The 18,756-nt window shown below is 38.4% G+C and overlaps 1 protein-coding gene across 3 annotated transcripts in view; it reads left to right on the top strand.

Moving 5' to 3' along the window:
- The window catches only part of LOC149538972 (uncharacterized), a 191,816-nt gene that overhangs the window by 66,057 nt on the left and 107,003 nt on the right, over positions 1 to 18,756 (top strand). For all 3 annotated transcript variants that reach the window (XM_089800361.1, XM_089800360.1, XM_089800362.1), the window contains exon 4: positions 13,508 to 13,629. In XM_089800361.1, the coding sequence (XP_089656487.1) occupies positions 13,508 to 13,629 (122 nt within the window). The remainder of the gene's footprint in view (positions 1 to 13,507; positions 13,630 to 18,756) is intronic.

Below are 18,756 nucleotides of genomic sequence, written 5' to 3'. Positions count from 1 at the left end.
AAGGAGTTGCAAAACTATAAAATCACCGAGATACATACTTCTTCAGCATTGTTAGTGTGAGCCACTCGGGTTCATTATAGTGGTATTAGAGCGGTTTACTGCCATCCTATGGGATAGGAAATAAAATTTATTGTGCATATATCATAATTATGACCACTAATATGAAACAATGGGATGGTAGTGAGAAATGGTTGAATGTGAAGTGAATGAGTTGAATCAAAACCACAAACAGATGACAAAACTGATTACAAATCGAAAATTTGAGCAGAGTATGATATCATTTTTTCAAGGAAGAAATGTGATGGTACAATGGATACAATTAGAGAGCAAGAAAATGTTTTCAGTCAAAACTCTGAGTCTGATTTTTATATCAGCAGTGGCCCATGTGAGATTTAGTTGCATCTGGTGTCATAGCAAAGCCCAAAAATGTTATGGATAGAGTAATGGATGATAGTGTGCATGTTATTATGGTATCGAGGAAGATAACATGGATATTAATAGGCACATTAGTTCTGATTTGCATGACAATATTAAAGATTTTTGACATCATTATGATATAGGGTAGCTACAGATGTGCAAAATATTCCTTTGAGTTAGCACATGTCAGTGTTCAGTTGTTGAATAGATTGGATGTGGTGTGTGAGGAATTCATGTCAGTTTGAGTTGGGTGACGCAGTTGTTGGCATGAGTTCTTGGGATCGTGCATTTAATGGCGATGTAGTGAGAGCGTGCGATGATACTATTAGATTAGTAGCCACTTCTATCCCTGTTGAGCCATCTATTGAGATGTTTAGCAACATGCATGGGGTTGATGTGTAAACTGATGATAGCACTCATTTTGTTGATTATGAGGAGAGTGATGTAGGGATAGAGTCATGTCATACCGCATCTCAACACAGTGTTGAGGTTCACTTTGTGGACAATCCTATTTTCAACATGGATGTAACATTGTCTTATGACTATCCATTTTTTGAGGTCGATGTTGATCATTCACTTGAGTGGAGAACCATCTGCAGACACAATTTAATTTTCTATAGCAACAGTTGGCGATGTTCCCATATATACAAATTATGATGAGAATGTGGCTACACCAATCGCAATTATAGGTGTTATTGAACAAGTTGGGATGAGTGCATCTATTGAGAGCAACAAATAACCACATGTTGCAACAAGTTCTCTTGTAGCTATGTCTTTTAGAAAGTTTGTCGGTGATGATCAGAGTTCCAGTGAGCTATATATTCTGAGGAGTGCATACAATTTCATATTTGATCTCCATGTATAGTATCTCTACCGGGTGCCAAGTTTGCTTGTGCCTAAGCTTGACCTTTGCCAGGATGGTTGGGTTGGTACAATCAAGGAGGGCATAGAAAGACTTCCTATGGAGTTGCTTTCTAGTGATACTTTGGTTCTACAACATCAACACTAGTATTGAGTGTCGTCTTACAGTTTGTGTTGTTGGTTTGGATATGTTTCAGTGATGACAGGGATGTCACATGCCTTTTCCTATGGGATCTTGGTGGAGGTTAGAGTTTGGTATGTTACTGGATTCTTGAGAACAAGTAATGTTGGGGAGGGAGGATTGTAATCTTCCAATTTTAGCAGGCTCTTGCAGTTGTTCGGGTGAGTTCATCATCGTGACCCTCGCTAGCTGACAATGAGTTTTGAGGGTCTCTAAGGCAGACTTGCTATTTATTGTAAGTCTATTTTGGGTAAGTACTATATTTGGCAGGGAAGTGGTGGCGTTGGCTATTGATCTTCATTAGTAGTGGACTAAGAATATTCATAGAGTTCATATTCAATAAGTGATTGATGAGGCTTTTAATTATTGAGGGGACTTTATCTTATTTCATGTTATAATTTGATGGTGTCAATGAGAAGCCTCTTCAGTGAAAAGTATCTTCATGAAGCCATGAGCTCAAAAGTTATTTATTTGAAAGAAATTAGTTGGAAGCTCCTAATTGAATGGTGTGTTGATGAAGCAACCTTAATGAAAGCTATATGGGAGAAGCCAAGTGCTTTATAAAAGAGGCTTCATGAAGTAATTAGAATCATCTCTTCTCTATTGCTTTTTGATAATTTCTTGAGGGTTTGGTGATTTCTCTTGAGGACTGATTCCTTTTGATCTAAGTATACATTTTCTGCTGTTGTATAGCAAATTGGAATTGCATTCTGAGGCTAGGATTTACATTCAATTCATTGCTGATGTATAGTGAATTGATTTATTGATATAAGCTAATTTTTGTGTACCTTCTAGACTGTTGTTCCTGTGACTTGAAGGGCTGCAAGTCTGGTTTTAATCATCTCTGTTTTGGACACCATTGTACCTGAATTTTGGGCGTCTATCATATTTGTTTGAGGCGGCATTCTCTACTGTTATTTGGGCTTCTGAAACCCTTTCTATTAGGCAGCCTGTTCATGCTCCGGGATGTCAACCTGCTGTGAGTTTATTATCTGATTATATTTCCATCTGAACGATATTACCATTGGTGTTTGGGACTCATATACCAATGTGTGTTTGCTACTGCAGGGTGTAGGAATAAGATTGGCACTGAGGTTTATCAATTTATTGTTATTGGCCTGCAAAATTCCAGTCTGATATCAAAGAAATTTATTCTGTTTTAGCCTTTGAATTATCTACAATTAGGAGCTGACTGTGACAGCTCACTGTATGGGGTTTCTATCTACAAGTTCTAAGTTGAAATGTATCACTAGGAGACACCAATGACATGCTGCGATCTTCAGTACTGGGCAGCGTTGAGTTTATGATAGTTGTGACTGAAGTCGGTACTGCTGCATTCCAAGTTGACAATTTGCATCAATTATCAGAGCTGCGTTTGAAGTCTAGAGGCAACACCTACATGCTTAATGGAAACAACTAACTAATTTAGATCTGTATTTGTTTACCCTGCTCGACTCCTCTGCTACCGGTGTTGCAAACAATGCTGCATCTACTGTGACCACTGCGTCCGAGTCCACTACATCTAAGTGAACACCAGGTGTCCTCAAACCCTCAGCTGCTTCTACCTGTGTAGGTACCTCCATCACTTCCTCCAGTGTCTCTACCTCATCGTCGGGTATAACTACTGTGGCAATATGTGTCTCCGCTCCTAACTCTGGTAGAACTAGGACGGTAGCTGGCAAAATCTCTTGGTTGACTGAAGGCTCAATAACCCTTGGAGGTGTTAATGATTGGGGTGTTGGCCGTGCTGCCGGTCTAGCTGCTACGGTGATTGGGGTCATAACCATAGCTGCGAGGGACCTCAAAAATAATAGTGGTGGCACTGTGATAACCTCGACATCCTCATCATCCTCCTTGTCCACTACCTCCTCGTTGTCAGTGTCTTCGGAGGATGTGTCCTGCCTTCCACTATTAGTGTTGCTATGCGCTGAACTCTCTATCTCATGTCGTAGCCTCTTCTATCCGATAGCCTTTTGCCCTCCTAGAGTATTGAGGTGTTTCCACTACATGATCAGAGGCTCCCCTGGTTCTGTCGGACCTGGCTTGATCTCTAGTCTATCATTAGGTATCATTCGTGCTATGGTGTCGAGAAATAAACTGATGGTGTAGTGTGGCATATGGAATGTTTTGTGCTGTAGTGACATGAAATCATTATGTGCTCAGCCAATAAAGATGCCTAGTCATATACTCCACCATTCATGATGTTGTTCATCATGGTCACTTGTAGAAATGAAATATCTGATGCCCTACTCGATCCAGCGAGTCTACTCTTTACTAGGTCCATCAGACAATGCCAGTGCCCTTCCTATACATCAGATTTCTTCAATCCTCTTCCCTTCGAAGTATCCATTAAAGCTTCGCTTTCTGCCTAAGGCTGTTTACCACATACTAGTTCTATGAGTTGCGCCGTCACTTCTCGACTTAGTTTCTTTGGCTTGTTAATTTGTCCCTCCCTGCGCATGACCAGGTATGTCGAACACCCTGGTGAAGTCTGCTTCTCTAAAAGATATCACAAGGTTCTGTCCTAGATAAGGAAATGAGCTTGTTCACGAGAATCGGTCATAGGTTTCTAACATGGTGTGGAGAAAACCCTCATAGTCACGAATTCAAAATATTGACGTCCACAACGCCCATTCCACCTGTGCCCTCCATATGCTCTCCTTCACAAAATGGTCATTTAGGGTCTCTTGCCACCATTTTCTACACTCTAACCCATTCAAACTCTCATATGTTACATTCTAAGGTGTGAGGTTGGTAGTTGCAACCGGCTGTGCCCTTGCCTTCTTTTTGCTTGTACTTCCTACAATACGCACTTCCGATGGTAAAGCCTGTACATTCCTGTTCATTGTGTTGCTTGCTGAATCTTCTTCTAATTTCTTCTTCCACGCTCTCTTCTCGGCTGAATGCATAACAGTCACTTCTTTTGTCCTTTTTCTTGTCAGAAACGGTTGCAGACGTGGGTGCAACGGTTTCACAACTATCGTCTGCCACTATTTTGCGTGAGTCTAGCCGTACGGTGATGATCCGTATTCCTACTATGCTTGTACGATGCTTTTCCTCCTTCCCTAACTCTCCTCTGTCGTTTACGATGCCATTTACTTGTGCTAGGTATGGCTGTATGACCTTTGTAGATTGGCTTTTATGTGTTGTAGGTTTGTACGATGTGCAATTTATTTTAGCTGTTCACTTTAGCTTACTGTGGGGCCGTACAGTGTGAAACCCCTGTTGATGCTTGCCGTACGGTGCTCTTAATAATTCCCTTCCCAATTGATTGTACGGTATGGTATTTTATAACACTTTAAGGCTTCTTACATGGCTGTACGACATTCTTTCATTTTTTTGTGATTACCTTGGACGTACGATATTCACCTTGGCCGTACGGTATTCACCTTGGCCATATGGTAGTTTGTCTTCCATTCCCTCGAAATCGTACGGTAGCTTTGACTCCTTATGACTGTATAGCTGTACAATATGTGTGATACGCTTCTTTGTTGTCATACAGTGATCATTTGAAGGCTCTATTTCCCTCCATCTCCATGTGTTGAGTACCATACGGTGCCTTTCTGTTCCTTTCTAGTGACGTATGGTATGACTACTATAGTACAGGATAACCTACTTTGTCCGTGCGGTGTACAACCCAACAAATGGAGTGCTTTAATAACCTTATGCCATGTTTACATGTCTTATTCCTCATTGGCTGTATGGTATCAAGATTTGGCTGTACAGTGGTCTCCCCTTTCTTCTTTGCTTATCTTGTCTGTATGGCGGTGTTATATGGGTGCCTTTAAAGTGATTTCCCTCCAGAATAAATTATAAATTTGATGCAGGAGCATCTTGCATGAGAAAATTATTGCAAAAAAAAAAAAAAATTGTGGAGGAGAGAGAAAGTGACGAAAATTAGAGGAGAAATAATTTTAAAAATAAAAAAGGGGAAAAAGGAGAAAAGAAAGGAAAAGAGGATTTTTATTTTCAAGGTGCATAGGTGGCATAATAGAAAAAATAAAAAAATAAATGGTTGTCATTCCATTTATCGAGGTGTGTGGGAAGAATTTTAGAAAGTTATGAATATTGTAGAAGGTTGTGGAGGAATTCTAGAAGGTTGTGGAAAAGTCATGTATGGGGTGGTAAGTGCCTATTTAAGCAAGGCATATGAGCATTTCTAGATCAAGCTCAAGGGGAAGCTTGAGGAGTAGAAGCTCAAGGAGTAGCTTGAGAAGTGGAAGCTCAAGGGGAAATTTGAAAAGTGGAAGCTTTGGAAGGAAAGCTTGGAAAGGTGAATGTTGTGGAAGGTGAAGCTTGGAAAGCTTAAAAGGCTTCAAGGTGTGAAAGAGAAGGAGAAAGTGAAGAGTGAGTTTTCCCGAGTGTATGGACAGAGCGCCGAATGTGAGGCAGTTTACAGCAGGGTTGTGGTGGAATTGTGAGTGTGGAGACAAAGTGTCGAATGTGAGGCAGTTTACACTTGGATCTTAGATAAAGTTGGAGAAGAGCTAGTGACTACAGTTTAAAAACAAGGAGGTTGCTTGGTGGCTTGCGAGCACAAGTTGAGATCTCTGAGGTTTTTACCAAAGTGTGGATCTGGGCTAGCTTGGGTTTGGATTGGATCTTGAGAGATCTTGTTGCATTCTTTGTCATGAGTTGGTAAGGGTGGTGTGGCCTTTCATCAGTGGTATTAGAGTGTACCTTCATCAGTGGTATCAGAGCAAGAGTTCCTGAGTGTATAAGCAGATCGCCGAAGTGTGAGGCAGTTTGTACCAGGACCTTGGTTGGGTGAAGTTTATCAGAGCAGGAGTTCCTGAGTGTACAAGTAGATCGCCGAAGTGTGAGGCAGTTTGTACCAGGACCTTGGTTGGGTGAAGTTTATTAGAGTGGGAGTTCTTGAGCATGTAAACAGATCGCCGAAGCTGAGGCAGTTTGCACTAGGACCTTGGGAGGACATGCAGATTGATCGATTGATGTGAAGATGGAAAACTAAACTTGTTGAGGCATGATTGTAGAGAGCTTGTGGATTGCAAATCCGTGGTCCTAGACTTGTGATGTGGTTCCTGATTGTTCATGCGAGGTGGCAAGTTGCGATCTGACTTGCAAACAATTCAAAATTGTCACAAGGAGTGTAGGAAGGATTTGTTGCAGAGGGTTTACGAAGATCTTGGGAGATGGCTCCAAGAGGATTGGACTCTAAGATGATTGCGGAAATCCATGATATAGTGGAGAGGAATTTTTCTAAGATGATTTTTCAGTTGGATGCTAGATTGGCTGATCAAGCTAAGAAGGTCAAGGTGGAAGAGGGTGGTTTTGCTGATCAGTTTGTGGAGCCTGATGTAGAACCTGCAGAGCAACTAGAGGTTGTTGCTGAAGATATTCTTAACGTTGTTGATGTTGGCACAGAGGTTGGTTTTCATGATCAAATGGTTGAGACTGACATGGAGATTGTGGAGCACTCGATCGTGGATGATCTAGTTGATGTTGGTGGTGACTTGCATGTTGCAGAACACTTGGTCGTGGATGATCTAGTTGTTGGAGGTGAGTTATGTATTGCAGAGTATCTTCTTGTGAGAAATGAGGTTGCTGGTGTTGAGAGTTTGGCATGTGTTGATGGAAATCTACATGTGGCTGCTGATGTGGAGCTTGTTATTGCTGGTATGGATTCACTAGTTGCTGTTGTGGATGAGAGTTTTCTGTTAAAGCATTATGTTCAGTTTGTTCTTGGGAATGAGCATGATTGGATGGTTGAGATGCTGGTGTGGAGGATTTGCATGGTGGTTTTGTTGTCCCTATTGAGGTGGAAGCCTTTGGTGAAGATGAAGATGGTGGTAGATCTTTCTTTTGGCGTCAAAGTGTGGGACACACTTTTCTATATACTGAGGGAGTCTGATGCAGGAGCATCTTGCATGAGAAAATTATTGCAAAAAAAAAAATTGTGGAGGAGAGAGAAAGTGACGAAAATTAGAGGAGAAATAATTTTAAAAAATAAAAAAGGGGAAAAAGGAGAAAAGAAAGGAAAAGAGGATTTTTATTTTCGAGGTGCATAGGTGGCATAATAGAAAAAATAAAAAAATAAATGGTTGTCATTCCATTTATCGAGGTGTTTGGGAAGAATTTTAGAAAGTTATGAATATTGTAGAAGGTTGTGGAGGAATTCTAGAAGGTTGTGGAAAAGTCATGTATGGGGTGGTAAGTGCCTATTTAAGCAAGGCATATGAGCATTTCTAAATCAAGCTCAAGGGGAAGCTTGAGGAGTAGAAGCTCAAGGAGTAGCTTGAGAAGTGGAAGCTCAAGGGGAGATTTGAAAAGTGGAAGCTTTGGAAGGAAAGCTTGGAAAGGTGAATGTTGTGGAAGGTGAAGCTTGGAAAGCTTAAAAGGCTTCAAGGTGTGAAAGAGAAGGAGAAAGTGAAGAGTGAGTTTTCCTGAGTGTATGGACAGAGCGCCGAATGTGAGGCAATTTACAACAGGGTTGTGGTGGAATTGTGAGTGTGGAGACAGAGAGTCGAATGTGAGGCAGTTTACACTTGGATCTTAGATAAAGTTGGAGAAGAGCTAGTGACTGCAGTTTAAAAACAAGGAGGTTGCTTGGTGGCTTGCGAGCACAAGTTGAGATCTCAGAGGTTTCTACCAAAGTGTGGATCTGGGCTAGCTTGGGTTTGGATTGGATCTTGAGAGATCTTGTTGCATTCTTTGTCATGAGTTGGTAAGGGTGGTGTGGCCCTTCATCAGTGGTATCAGAGTGTACCTTCATCAAAATTAAGTAACTTTAATCCGAGTCTCCTTTGCTCATTCTGGCATATGTCTCTTATTTTAACTATTATTTTTAAATATATAGATATTATTCTTATACTACTTACTATAACATATTTTTATATTGCCTCTGAGATACGTGTTCAGGGAATCTCCTTTTCTCCTAGAATCTTTTGTCTTTCATGAAAGACTTTTAATTTTGACCCATTTACAGCATCCGTCACCTCCCTTCCGTCAAGCATCCACAGTTTTATTGCTTCATTATCCGCCCACTTCACGAATTTTATATGGCTCGACCCACTTTACCTTAAATTGGCCTGGTTTGATCTTGTTACAACCATTATACTTTTAATACTAATTGACTTGGTTGGAACCTATTCAGTTTTAAGTGCTTTTCATGCCACACCTTGTGTTCGCATTTTGAAACTTCGGTGGTCCATTGTGCTTGTAATCGTCGTTTGCCAAGTTTATTCAGGTTGTGCAATCTTTCCCTGAGACTTTCCATATCTCCCAGCTTGTTTTCAATTTCTATTCACAAACTTGGTACCATGAACTCCGTTGGTACTACTTCTTGACCATACATTAGTTGGAATGGGGTGTGTCCTATGGTGACTTTGTAAGAGGTACAGTATACCCATAATGTCGATGGCAACTTTTTCTCCCAATCCTCACCTTCAGCTGCGCAAGATTTGTATATTACTGAACCAAGATTTTGTTAGTGGCTTCACTTGTCCGTTTGCTCTAGGATAGTATGGGCTCGATAGAGAGGTATATTTTGAATTTCGTGGATAGTAGCTGGACAACGTGATTGACAAAATGTCCTCCACGGTCTCTTGTCAACTGTATCGGGATCTCGTACCTTGTGATGATATGCTCGTAGATGAATCTTGTCATGCTTATTACAGAGTTGTCTGGTAAGGCCCGTGCCTCTACCCACTTAGTAAGGTACTCTGTTGCGACAACAATGTACCTACATCTCTGAGTTTTGCTCACCTTGAGGGGTTCGAAAAAGTCTAAACCCCAACGTTCGAATAATTCTCATGCATGTGAAGGGTCCAAAGGCATGAAATCCCTCTTCAGTGGCTTCCTGACCCTCTGACATGTATCGCATGCAACGACCCACTCCCTGGCATCATTGTGCACAGTTGGCCACCATAACCCTGCTAGAAGTATCTTTCGTGTAGTTGTATCTGGCCCATATATCCTCCTATGGGCCCTTCGTGTGCTTCCTTGAATACCTTTGGTATTTCCTCCTTTAGAATGCATTGTTATAAAATCTGGTCGGGTCCCATCTTATACGGCAGTTTGTTAATCAATTGGAACGTTTTACTCCTCAACACCAGTTTCCTCCTTTCATTTGGCGACATTTCCCTAGGAAATTGCCCCGTCAAAAGATATTCCCTGATACTTGCGTACCAGGATGGTAGTATGGCAATCTAGAATAGTTGTCCGTCGAGAAAATCGTCGTTGACTCCTTTCGGTGGTTCTCCCAATTTGATCCTTGATCCACGCTTACATGGCTTTTCCCAGGCTGTACCATAATTTTAAATGTAAACTCCTACAACAATAGTAGCCATTTGCTTTTCTGTCCTTGGATGATCGGTTTGTACACAAGATATAACAATGCTTGATGATCTACATACAATATGAATGGAGTCGCCAGTAGATAATGTCTAAACTTCTACACAACGTACACCATTCCGAGAGCCTCCGCTGTGTTATACTATAATTCTTCTTTGCTTTAGACAATAGTCTACTTGCAAAGTACATTGGATGGTCCAATCCGTGATCACCTGTTTGTGCCAACGTTGCTCCAATTGTGCAGTACATGGAACTCCTTGTCCTAGTTCGGATAAGCTAATATAGGTGCTGTGGCTAATCGTGTTTTCAATCCTCCAAAGACTTCGTTCTGATCAGTTTCCCATTTGTAGGGTTCTTATTTGCAGGTTAGTTTGTCGAGTGGCTAAGATATATTCGCAAATTTCTTAATGAACCTTTGGTAGTATCCTATGTGTCCCAGGAATGATTTTACCTCTGTCACATCTGTCGAAGGTGGCATTTCCAAGATTACCTGGACTTTGTCAGGATTCGTCTTTAATCCTACTTTGCACACGATATGTCCCAATAGTTTCCCTTGCGGTACCATTAATCTGCACTTCTTCGGGTTTAGTGCCAGTCTTGTTTGTCTACATCTTTTCATGCATTCTCTGAGTGCGGTCAGATGCTTGTCCTCTGCACAACTGTGCTGCTTCGGACAACTGCGTCACTTTGTGGTGCGAAGGGGTCTTCTTCAACTTGTACTTGTTCATTAGGTGTATTGGGAATGGAGAGTTCACCCCTCGCTCATGCTCCTTTAGCACTCGAGCCGTGCGGGTTCCTTCCTTTCCGTTCGGATTGTCTACCCTTGGCCTATACAAGTTTAGGAACTCCTTCCTTGTCTCTTTTACCAAATTCAATCTCTTGTGTGTTTCTTAAAGCAAGTCCTCGACACTCCTCTATTTGCTAGGTGAATGCACTTCCTCTATCCGTGCTCCTTCACCACTTTGGTGCTTGTCGGTGAGCTGCTGAAACTTCTGCCTGTGCTCCGCCTATTGTGTGAGTATTAATGCTTTTCGTGCTATGCGTATCTCATCCTTGTCTTTTATTTTATCCCTATCCTTATTGAGCAAATTCGGCGTTAATTTTCATATCGCCTCTTTTCTACCAAGTTTGACTGGCAATGGCGCCAACTGTTTACTGTACAGGGTAAACTGATACTTGTCGCATTAATAGATTAGAATGTAACACAAAACAAATGCCTTATTCATATAAGCATATATTCAATTCCAATTACAATGATCATCCATAAATCCATTTAGACAATGCACATATACTTCCCGAAGGGGTGACTCAACCATCACACAACCTTTTGAATACCAATTCAACCCATCGGCTATGATAGGGCTTTTACCGGCAACAATATTTAATTCCCTAGTGTTATCGTTTGGACTGAAGGGTCTGCATTTAATTCCAATAGCACCAAGATTAACAGGTTCTTATTTAATAATTGCAATTCCTAGAATTGACGAAGCTATAGTTTATCAGGCCCTTGCATTTAATTACATTTTCCATAGAAGTTGTAGTAATAGTTTGTGCGTGATTAATCACAAGCATTGGCATTACTACAAGTGTTTTAGTCTCATCTCATGTTTAATTGTAATTTTCTATTTGGGGAGAAATAAATTTTCAAGTCTTTAACTGCAAGATCAATAAGAATTTGGTAGTTGGGATAATTAGCCGTGACTTGTGTACTTAGTAATTTACATACTTCAGTATTGAGTTTGTATTGCAAAAATAAAGGAGTTGCAAAACTGTAAAATCACCAGAAGACATATTTCTTCAGCATTGTTGATGTGAGCCACTTGGGTTCATTATGTAAAATCACATATGTGTTGTTTCTTTAGTTTATTCAATCTCAAAATGTATTGCCAGTCAATTATAATAAGACCTCTAGATCATTATATGATGTTCTCTCAATGAAACCAAAGATGCCCTAGATGACCCAAATGTGTAATCTGCTAACATGCAAATGGATGTTAACTGTTTTCTACAAGTACTGTTTGACATATATTAGGAAACTTGGTGTGAATGCCTTAGTGGTTGGGGCTGACTTGAAGTGTCATGTTTGTCAAAGTGAAGGTGTTGTTGGTGCTATGATTGGAGGTTGAGTGACACAACTGGCAACTCAATTGTAATATTTATTTTGTGTTCGAAATTTTGAGTGGTGAGAATACCAAGTTCATATTTTGAAGTAATTGTCTCATTTTTGTAATGACTAGTGGACATTTAGAAGAGTGAGAACTACTGTGTTGAGTAGAGCTGAAAGTTGAAACTTTGATTCATTATATGTCTATTGTTGTGCCCTTATTTGATTCAACTTTTCATTTTCTCTAACTTCAAATGCTTGATTCATGTGTAATGCAAAATGAGGGAAGCCCAACATAAATCTATAATGAAAATCTCAAAATCTAGAAGATTTATAAGCTCCATTGGGGTTCGTAGAGGACATATTGTATATTCTTTTGATCCATGTAAGCATTAAGAAGAGATGTTCAAATATAAGTCTTACCCTTTTTTAATAATGGCCCTTTTAAAGTCACCATAGTGACTTAGTGGTGTGTAATAATGTTAGCTATTATTAATATTTATTATCTTGGACAAGTTCACATTTATTTGTTGTTGTCTAGATCTCTTACAACACTATATAAGGATACAAATTTCTACATAATTGCTACTCCAATATTATGCAGTATTATATATTGCATTATTATCTATGTACCTTGAATGTGCTTATTGCTCATTTTCTAAATAAAATTGCTTGAAAACCAAGAAATCTATAAATCCAACTGTTCAAAATAAATTGTTTGAAAATAAGAAATATGGAAACATATTTCCTCCAATATTTACGATTCACCAAAGACAGAGATATCTGAAAAACAAATATTCTAAAACTTCATTTGATCCCTCTGGTGATTTTGGCTTTGCGGTTCGCTATTATATCCCTTGCACTTACATGCTTGAGTCTAAATCTTGAAATATGCCACCCTAATATTTTTGGAAAATATATAAATTTGGTTGGGTTAAAAGCTTGTATCGATGTTCTATAAAAATAATCAACAGAACCCTTTTTGTATATATGAATTCAGCCTTCTCAACCCATGAAACACTCCTAAGCCATGACACCTGCGGAGGAGCGCTAACTTAATAAAGTATCTACTGTGATCTTAGAAAGGGTAAAGTGACATTGTGACTATACCAAACTCATAACAAACCATATACATTAGAATATATAACAATTTATAAATGATAGAAAACCCATAGCATGTATGATGAAACACGGTAAAACATTTTTGAGCTGAGATCATACAATTGACCACTTTTCATTGTTGTATAGGTAGATTCAGTAGGTAGCCTTCAAAATCTAAAAAATCTAAAAGTGTGGCTCTTTTAGTGGGGGTTTTCATCCAAGAGACGATTGGTGAAGACAAATTGAATATTACTTTAATTCAAGATTCAAAGAGAAATAGAGCTTTTCCATAAAAAACTTGTAATAGTGTAGATGCTTTAGAGCAATTAATCTTTGGCTTTCTTCAAGATGTTCTTTATGTTCAACTTTTCGTTCATTTCCTCTTGTGAAGACGTGAGTGTAAGTAATTCTACTATGGGTTGACTTGACAAGTTAAAAGTTACTTTGTTCTTGTGGCTTGTTTTTATTTTTGCTTTAATATACCTTACTCTTTGGAGCTGACACTTTATTTGTTCAATTTTGGATTGCAGGTTGTCACTTTCAACTACATTTGGTGGATCTCCAGTTGCTGCTGTGTCTCCCTTTTGTCTTCTTGTGGCAAATGTGAACACTTTGGTTGCTCAATTTTTGTTTGTCTTTTTAAGTGGAGCTGGTAGGCCATGCAATTTTCTGAGTTTTTATTTAAGATGAAAGATCATGAAAAATAGAATTTAAGCAATGAAGTTATGAACATAGAAATTTTCTGCATTGCATTTCATTGTGCATTACATTCCTCGAAACAAAGTTTGTTTTAGATTATGTGTATTTGATTAGTCTTGTTCTTTTTGAAGAAATTGTGTTTCATGAAGTAACATTCTCAAAAATTCTAAAAATAATGATTACATGAAAGAAATTTTTCAATACTTCATCCATTCCTCTATTAAGCAGTTGGAATTATATCATATTAGAAATTGAATTTATATTAAGACTTTCTTGATGCAAACAATTCTTACTATTATAGGGAAAATCAAAAGCACATTACTTAACACTGCATCACCCTAAAGTAAGCTTGATCACCTTCTCTTATTTGAAGAGTTGTTGCCTACCCTAAGGTATACGAGACAAAGTTTTGTCATTTAGGGTGGAGAGGGGTTTAGGGAGAGGTGGCAATGTGGATCTCAATAAAGTTTGTTGTCATTGAGATAGGAATGCTAGCCAATCATATTGCTTTAAATTATCAGTTAGAATGTGATATCTAGAAATTGCTTGAGCACGCGACAAGAAACTTGAGCAAGCTTCTTGGATTAATTGATGAGTCTTTGTGCTCACTATTGAAGGAAGAGGATTCTTTCCACTCCAATCGAGTATTTACTATTTTGATTAGTAATACGAGGGTTATATTTATGGGTCCATTTATTTAAAATGGCCATAGCTAACTAAGCTACAAGTCAAAGATTGAAACGTAATTCATTTGAAATGGGAACACTCAAAAAGACGAATGGTGATTTTTTCCACGCATACATGCCATACAAAATAAAACTTCCTAAAGTTTTCCTTTGACATAGTAAATATACTATTAGGGTTAACTTGGGACAAGCAATACCTGCTAAATAAATGTTAGAATTAACAATAACAAGACTAAATATATTATTTTACCCTCTATCCTAACCCCTATATTAAAGAGATCTCTAGATCGGGTTTCCTAACCCTTAGCTGACCATCTTCTCTAGAGTGCACCCCTTAAGGTTCACATATGCATATGCTGACATCATCAAAATATTTTCCATTATATCAATCCCAAGCATTTCGGTTAGATGGAGATTATATCAATCTCACATACCAAAATTGTAGAGATTATATCCATTTAAATGGTGTGGGCCAAATGGGAATTATAACCATTTTTGATACTGACACTCATTATCCATCTCTTTTTTATTTGCCAAATGGATAATTACACCCATCTCTGATACTAACACTAAGAGTTTGTATTCGACCTCCATCATGTCAGCCAAATGAGTATTTTGCCCATCTTTGATACTGACATTAGGAGTTGAGTTCTATATCATTTATGTCGGCCAAATGGGAATTTCACCCATCTCTGATACTGATACGAAGAGTTTGAAATCAATCTACTTCCACGATAAGAACCATTATTAACCTTACATAAAAAAATCAAATATATTTTTGTAAATATAACATCTTCTAAATAAATAAATATATTATCAAATGATATATATATATATATTCATATTCTTGTACAAACGGAATTATAAGAATGCAAATATATTCATAATTATTCATTAAATAAGTCTTTCATTAAAAAGGATAACACAATATAAATATATTCTTACCTTTTGACATGGCTTCCTTAGAACTTTTCAAAGGATGTACTTACCTTGCTTTTATCCCAAGTTTGGGACTTTTAACTAAATTCTTCCTTAATATTAATGCCTTATTAGTATGGGGTATACAAGTTATACTCTTTTTCTAAAATAGTAGATATTTATTGTTTCTGCTGAAAGAGTAGATATTTATTATTTTTGTCTTTCCTTATCCTACGGAAATGGGTGGAGACTATCATACTTTACTTTTGGTATGAAAACATATTAATATTCCCATTTGAGTATTTGTATACCTATCATATCTCCCTCTTCTTTATGTTGGATCATTGTATTTACAATTTTATCTATAGGATAGTGAATCAAATTGTTAATATGAAATATCCCCTTCTGGATTTTTTTCCCAAAAACCCGTGATATTAAAGTGCACGTTTAAATCCGAACAAAAAACCAGTATTCAATATAAATTCTAGAGCTTAATCTGACTTGTAAACCCCAGATTTGCATACAAGGAAACTCAAAAAAATTTGTTTATTTTACCGATATTTAGAAAGTACATATATAAACTAGGAATTAACACAAATAACCAAAATGCATTATTGTATTATACAACAGCAATACAATAATGTGCAACAATTCAAGTTATCCAATCTTATAAACAGAAATGACAGTCAGATTGGCAATGTAAATGGAACCTGTAAGAAGGCTAGGTTTGCGTCCAACCTTCAATTGCTTCTTCAAGGGTTTGCGTCTTAGAAGAAATAACCAGCAACTGTTTCCAGCTCCCAAATTAATATTTGCTTTGAATATTATATTCTTCATATCCCTCCCATGTGGAGTCTGATGTACCTTTATTACTTTTCCCAATATGATGCACGCTCTTTTAAGCAATGTGGGATAAAACACCTTTTTTGTCCTTTAGTCACTTAAGTGAACATAGTAACTTTTTAAAATAATGACTTTAATAGTCACTTAGTCAGGAAACCATATAATCATCAGGCATTAAAGTAGCTGACCAAATGAATTCAGATAATCATATGCAATAGCTCGTTGGAAAGCTCTCAGCGAGACACTTCCAAATCAACATTGAGGTACCGAAAATACTGTGCTCTATATACTTACTAAAAATATTAAGTATCTGGACAATTTGCCAAAACTGCTATGATGGGTCTGAAATTGGAAATGCCTAGGCCAAACCTCAAACTGAACCCTGTAAAGAATCTTTCCGCCCCTGAAACCTAGGCGAAGCGAGTCAACACACAGAATTATAATGTCCCACAAAAAGGGGACATTACAAAGCCTCCCTTCTCAAAGATTGCTTGCCTCCAAGCAATCCACTCATACTTGCAAAAACCAAATGCTAGGATTCCATACTCGCTTTGAGAAGGAGATTATACTCCTTAGTCAATGTAACTTGGCATGCATCATCCCAAATCCCGAATGGTGAATCAATACAATAGGAATCAATGTGCCAAATAACTGAATGCCAGGATCCCAAATCTCACCATAAAGGGACACCAACTGCCATGTGTTGCTGCTTTGTGTGCCGAAACCCCTAGTCAACATGAAGGCCTCACTCCATGAGTGACTCTGCGAGTCTCGACTGTCAAGTGAAGATGGGAGCTCAACAATATACCAATATCTACCCAAAAATGATAACAACCAAACTCTCCTCCTAGCTCCCCAATGAAAAGCAATACCTAGGGGTACTCCCCCTGGATCCCAAGTGAGGACTCGTGCGTTGTCTGAGATACCATTGACCAGTTCTTGAAATATTTGTACCACTGTATCACTGTACCACTCTTGTAATATCTGTTTCGATGTCAATGATAGATCCAGCCAATCCGACTCCACCACCATATCACTTTGGTGAAAGAGTAATCCTAATCTCTAGAACTCTGATATGTCAGAAAGCTGAAACACACAAATCATAATCATGTGACTGTGTAGCAACATAACATAATCCGCCAGATGTAAGATGCTAATAACACTTGGTTTCCCAACTACCCAAGCAACATGATCCTGGATAAAAGAAAGAGTGGTGAGTGAGTCACCAACATCATGAATGCTAACACTGCCTTCAATTCCCTGCTGAATAAAAAATGTAGACACTTCATGTGGAATGTAGGGTAATGTGTGATCTCTCCACTCACCTGCAAATAACTCGTTGACCCTGGAAGGCCAAATAAAATCAGCGAATATATTATCAACATGCACATGCAAATCACTAATAGGGGAAATATACCAACAAGAAAATTCTCCAATCAACAAGTAGGCTGTGGCCATCTCATAAGAGCTAGGTGATAAAACTCTGGGCAAGCTGAAGATTCCCTAAGAGCATGCTAAGGATTAATTTGAACTTCCTACTCCACCATAAGTGCTCTCACTTATGTCAAGGTCTTTATAAAAAAATGGTTCACCATTAGCTGAAAAATCTGTATTATCCTCACTTGTTGTATCGCTAACCATGTCCTCCTGCAAAAATGTACAGTTGCTGTCATAAAAATCAGAATTTTTAAACTTATCAATTTGTTGATCCATAAAATTTTTCTCACCATAGAAAGTCTCAAATGGAAAATACGTGATTGAATCACATTGCTTGCCTTCACATTTACCCACTTTATGAATTCTTTCAACAATTTGCGTGATTTCTTGTGTCCTTGAACCACGGTCATCTTTTTCATAAGTGGCTGCCCCACTTGTTTGATTTTCAGCTTGGTGGATGGAATAATGTGTTAAGCTCAATTGAAGGCATAGCCCATCTACCTTACTCTTCTTGTCCCTTCAAGTTTTATTGCTAGATCTCTATCCATCAATAGTTGCAAGTACTCATATTTTATCATTTTCAACATTTCAAAGATAGTATGTAAAAGAGGACTTGTGACGCTACATACATTCCAATGTCTCTCTTCTATCCCAACCTTCTGCATGAGATCCTCAACCAGTTTGGAAGAATCATCCATTCTTGTCAACACTTGGACAATCTTGTCCTCTTGACCAAAAGCATATCCAATAAGTCAAGGAGCGAAAATGGTTTTTGACCATCTCCTTCAAACACAAGTGGGCTGCTCTCCATAGAATCTTCTAATTTTTCAGCACCTTGGGAAACAACATTTTCAGATATATCCTTTAACTCAACGTGTGCTAGATCATCTGTCCTGCCAACATCGCTGTCCATTTGCCCCTCAAAATTTGAAATAATTTTCAGCCGGGAGTCACCATAAAATTCATCCAAGTTAATTTTCATGTCACCAAATAAGATGTTGGAGTTGCCAACATTGGTGGTTTGGTCAACTCTACTGCATGGACCATTAACATGCTCATCAAAAGGACTAGTGTAAATAGCTCCATAAGATACTTCTGTCTCCCAATTACCTGTTAGTATACTTGTGTCATTATTAGTGCCACTATAATGTTGATTGATATCTTCGCTTTGCAAATTTCTGTAACTGTCCTCTGCA

Source organism: Cupressus sempervirens, chromosome 9 (genome assembly GCF_028749045.1).
Source record: "Cupressus sempervirens isolate cs-2001-9-10 chromosome 9, ASM2874904v1, whole genome shotgun sequence".
Classification (NCBI taxonomy): Eukaryota; Viridiplantae; Streptophyta; class Pinopsida; order Cupressales; family Cupressaceae; genus Cupressus; species Cupressus sempervirens.
Note: the sequence above shows the minus strand (reverse complement) of the source record. Positions and strands in the feature narration are given on the sequence as shown.